The sequence below is a fragment of the Tigriopus californicus genome, chromosome 1 (assembly GCF_007210705.1).
Source record: "Tigriopus californicus strain San Diego chromosome 1, Tcal_SD_v2.1, whole genome shotgun sequence".
Lineage (NCBI taxonomy): Eukaryota > Metazoa > Arthropoda > Copepoda > Harpacticoida > Harpacticidae > Tigriopus > Tigriopus californicus.
In genome coordinates, this window is record NC_081440.1 from 3,261,720 (window position 1) to 3,266,983 (window position 5,264).

The following is a 5,264-nucleotide window of genomic DNA, read 5'->3' on the forward strand; positions in this document are numbered from 1 at the left end:
TCCTTCCCCTGGGCAAGGACATTAAAGCAAGGAAACGCCACTTTTTTTGTAATCACCAAACCTTTCCCGCCAAGTAAGGCCTAAAATTTTGCTGCTGAAATTTTTGAATGTCAATTATTGAACAAAATATTTGGCTAATATCATTTTCGTAACCATTGATGGTATGTGCTTCAAACCAGGCATGTAAATATACTTGAAATGACTTTAAACTTGTCTTAAAGTGCAATAACTGAAAAGTGCTAATTAGGTTTACTTGATAAAACAAGAATTTGCTCTAAACGCAATGAGTCAATACTCTTTTGCTAAAGATATTATTTCTAGAAAATTGTTTCAGAAACATATTGACCAAATTTCAAGTAATTTTACGCGTTTGTTACGAAACTATGGTTCTGACTCTAGTAATGGCCCTCAATCCAAAAGTAGACATACTGTACGGTAGCTGTGAGCTACATATTGTTCTTTAAACTCATATGGAAGCTTCACAATCGGTTTTCATAAAAGAATAGCTATTTATTCAATAGGACATGCTCATGGGAGTCGTCGTTTACCCCTTTACACTCAAGCGCCCCCTTTTCACTTACGTAGGGGTATGTTGAGGTTTTGGCTTTGTCATGAGTCAATAACAATAGCGCAGAAATAAGCAGAGCTGCCCAACAAAAAAGCAAAGAATAGTGCTAAAAACGGTAAAAAGATAAAACTTTAAGCTCGCTTTGAAACAGAAGTTCAATTGTTGTTTGAAAAAGCGGTGTCATTTTTACATTTGGCACACCCCTATATATCCGAAAGATGGCGCTTGGGTGCAAAGGGGTACAAAAAACCAAACAACATGAGGCTGCGATCTTACCCCATTGCAGGAGCATTATTTGCGTGTAATTTATAAAAATGAGGCTTGAAGAAAGTCAACAAGTTCAAGACACCTTGAATGCGTTTGCCCATTTCATGCTGTCAAGTTTGAAGAGAAGAGCAAGGGCTTGCCTGAGGTTCTCTTCACACAAGAGGCCATGAGGAAATGGCAAACGCATTATAGGTGTTGACTGATTGACTTTTTGAGATCCGAACTTCAATAAACTGCATGCAGAGAACGCCGCCGTCATTGAATACGCAGTTTTCTTTTACAACAATCGGTTTTCAGGGTATAAATTTCCCTTGAAACCACTTGAAGTCAAATTAGACATTAGAGAATGTCCATTTTCTTCACGAGTAGTTGGAAACTTAGATTCCGGCCCCTCGTGAACACAGCGCTATGAAATAAGATTTCTAATTGTGGCGTTTGGTTTCCTCTGCGTGCCGGAGAGGGAACTTCATAGCGCTGAAAACCGGTAAAAGAAAATGAATGCGTACTTCGGCCTCGTCCGTTCAACGAAATCAACCAACAAATCGTCCTCATACATATATTTTGCAAAAGGCAATGTTGTGTCAGCAATTCCCCGTGTATATGTGTGAATCAGCAGAGCACCCAAAAGGTCCTTGGAGAAAATTTAATCAAATAACGAGCCTCTAAGAACTAAGTACGAAAACTTACTCCGTCCTGCCTTGAATATCTGCTCAACTTGGCTATTTTCAAATTATCGAGATATTCTTGGTTCGATTGCAATTGAATGATGAACCAGATTTAAGCAAGGCAGTCAGATAATTCAATTTAATTTGAAGACTCCTTATCTTGGAAATCGGGACACTTGACAATTACGTTTTTGGGATTGCTGTCGGCCAAGTATAGCGTGAAAGCACATTAATGTTGAACTCAGTGGCTTTGATATTACCACGATGTTATGAAATGGGCGAAAAAATTGGGAATCCATAACATGTTTAGGTTGTAGTGTTGCAGAATCATCCCGGAAGGAATTTACTTGTCTATTTTCACACAAAGGTAAGAAAAAGAAATTTAGTTGGGAAATCCGAGACTTTGGGAAATGACTGATATGGTCTAAATGCTAGCACATTCTCACAATGGACAGACCAAGACCGTGGATGTGACAAATTATGTCCTCTACTTCTCCATTAGACATGTCAACATGACTAATGTGCAGATCATTCCAATCAGATAGACGTACGCCCCCAAGTGGGAAAATGGGATTATCAGGGCGTATTCTATCGCATCGAAAATAAGTTGAAACCAACAATGGCCAGTTCTTCATCTAAGACCCCTGGTCGAAGTCAGGTTTCTGCTATGGAGATTCACTAAACCTTCGAACATCCTCTATAACCGTACAAAATCCCAACTAACAACAAAGATGTGCTCTAATGGAAGCGAAGTAAGAACTGATGTGGATGGCTGGGATGGGAGGTGGGAGGTGGGATGGGTTGGGCAACTGCATTTGAATAGGAACGTACTTTGGGACAAGGGGCGGTACCATTAGTTGAGGCGAAAATAGTCTGTCCTGTTTATCGCAAGCAGCCTTGTCCTGATGAAGGAAAAGGTTGCCTGTTTGACTAAATGGTGTAAAAAGCTTCTTAGGTCTGGCCTTGAGAAGTACAATAGGGAGAGGGGTTTGTTGGTTGTGTTTTGGTTCGTCAAAGAGATTAAGCTATGGAACTCTCGTGAAATGGTTCCAACCCCAGAAACTGGAGGCGAAGGGACGTAAGGAGGAGACACCTTATTCCCAGGCATAAAAACCACCAAATCTATTTCTCCAAGTATTGGGAACATAACAAATCAGATCAAGGCACATCTCTGAGTAAAATCGAAGTAAGAGCATGAAAATGTAGACTGATTATCATCATCTAACAGGGTTGTCCCAAGGTAGATTATTCTTTTTTCACCCCTACATGTGCTATCAACCCACGAGACATAAGACGTGCTTTAATGTAATTCCGTTCAAATACAGGGAATGCAAACGAGGTACAAATGCAGACAAGTTCAGTCTCTTAGTTTTAGAGCGGACCCTCTCTGTAATCCTAAGCCCACACCGTCCCCTTTTCTTAACCCGTTAAGCTTCCTCCCTCGCCCTCCTCCTCCCCCTCACTCCCTCTCCAACTTCCCTCCTGTTCTCATTAGTACCAAATCCTCTCCCATTCCTTTCAACACCCTTGCCCCTAACATTCCTCGTGCCACTCCTACAAGAAGTTAGTTTCTGGTAGGAATGGCCAAGATTCCAGTAGCCTGGCAAAGGACCTAGAAAAAATCTACTCTTGGGTCGCTTTTTATATGTGTGGGTGTGGTTGGATATTTCGCACGTTTAAGTCCAGAGAAAGGATCACGATTCACGACGCTAATTCTGGACCAGTCGATTGTTCACTCACATCTTGAATATGCGTACGAAAGGTGTCTGATACTGTACGTCTTCAAAAGCATCCATAAGCTTTGTCCCAACCCAGGTTTTATGTTCAATTTTAGTGACTGTGGAGGCTTAATGTGTGTTTTGAGAGCACATTCAAGGCCTTGAGAATCCAGGCTTGTTCGAATAATGAAGTCCACCTCTCTTCTCTGTCGGGTTGCTTCATTGTTTAATAACTTCCCTCTAATATTTGTAAGTACGACGTAATAAGCAAGCGTTGCTGATCCGGTAGCATCTTTCAAATTTTATACAATCATGTCATGCTTTATCTAGAAATTAGGGATTGACGTGTAATTTAATTGTATCGATTGTGACTAAAAACTAAGCAGGTGTTCTACCTTCTTCATTTTAATTGCAAGTAAGTGGACCAACTCTGACGGATACTTCGGCATAGACTGTATGTTATGAATTTTGATTCTCCTTCCTCTTTAAATTGAGGAGACAATTTAGCAAAGTGATGACCCCTTAATAGTACAAATCAATCAATCAGCGTGGAATCTAGATGAGTTTTGTTTGTTAATCTTGTTGATTAGAGTTGAAATGAGGTATGAATCGTTCAAACGTCTACATGGTTCCTTTTAACCTAAACAAAGTCATTGGGGAAAAGTATTTGTTTAGTCAAAGAGATTCAATCCCATGATTTGTCGAGTCATTTTCGAAGAGCATTTGCATTGTCATGACTGATGTGCCCGGAAAAATATGAAACACAGAGAAAGACAAGTAATTTTTGATCGCGGGCTATCATCAAACTTGAAATAATAATAATAATAAAAAACGTTATAAACCCAAGAAACTGTGTTTTAGATTATTTCCACTCCATAATTTTACCACAGGTGAGACCCTTTTTTTTAAACATTATCCCCTTGCATTAAAGTTTAAAGAGCAAAAAAAGGTAAAAAGGCAACTTTTAGCTTTCCAAGGTCAACGTGTGACAGTCTTTGGTGGAAGGCTGAGCATGGTGGTTCCCACTACACTTGAAAAGATTATGCTCAAATGCCAAGACTTCTAGTTGCGTTTTTCATTGTTTAAACAACACAAGGACGAACTTTGAAAAGCTGTGCATCATTAAAAGTAGCTCTTATGAGTATATTACCTATTAGAAGATCGTATTTTTAAAATCTTTATTAAAAAAACATGGTGAGCACTCTTAGTTACGCCTCCATTCAAAATGTCATAAAAATCCATGGACCAGACTCTGACCTATAACCTTTCAAAAGTTGTAATTTGCACCGAATTTGGCTGCAAAATGCTCTGGTTATACCTTATAGAAATTGCCAAGATATATAATATGCTNCTACATGGTAAAAGAGGAAACCTTCTTCTGAAGTAAACATGTCCTGAAAACATAACATCATTTTCTTTTGCATTTGTCATATTTAGCAGAAACATCAACGAGAATGTCTGCCCTTTGGTTGCGCTATAAACAAAACGTTTTTTCTTCTTTAGTAATGTTCAGCATCGTCTGCTCGTTTATGCTTATCGCAACGATGTTAACGTGATTCTTCCCCAAACCGGAAACTATGTGAATAATCCCAAGCACAAATATGTGTTGGATGAGCCATTTCGTCTAGAGTGGCTTAATGGAGTTTCTTGGCATCGAGATTTTGTCAAAAATAACGAGTACGGTATTCAAGCTCTTCACACCAAATGGAATTACACGGCATATAGGTAAATCACCTGCACAAATTTTCAAAGGTTTTATTTTCAAGCTTTTAGTATTTGCTTCGGTTTTCCACTTTTAGAACGCTTTTAGGGCCCTCAGCCGTATTTTCGACCATATTGAGAAACCCGGTTCACACCTTTGAAAGTCAGTATTCATACTATGGTTTTGAGAGCCATTATCGTATGAATATATCTGAATACTTGAAGCGGTAAGTACCACATTTTTAAACATGGACATGAAAATTCATTTGAAAGCTTTGTGTGCTTAGAAGGGACATTTTATAATTTAAAAGTATTTACATTCACCCAGGCTTTTTTGAATGTTAA

General features: G+C 39.0%; 1 protein-coding gene across 1 annotated transcript; it reads left to right on the top strand.

Moving 5' to 3' along the window:
- Positions 1-4,721: 4,721 nt before the first annotated feature.
- On the top strand, positions 4,722-5,150 carry LOC131889459 (galactosylceramide sulfotransferase-like; the record flags this gene model as incomplete). Its single annotated transcript, XM_059238567.1, is given in 2 exon segments — positions 4,722-4,943; positions 5,018-5,150. Coding segments are annotated over 2 exon segments (355 nt in total), but the record flags the coding sequence as incomplete, so codon positions are not given.
- Positions 5,151-5,264: the final 114 nt, after the last annotated feature.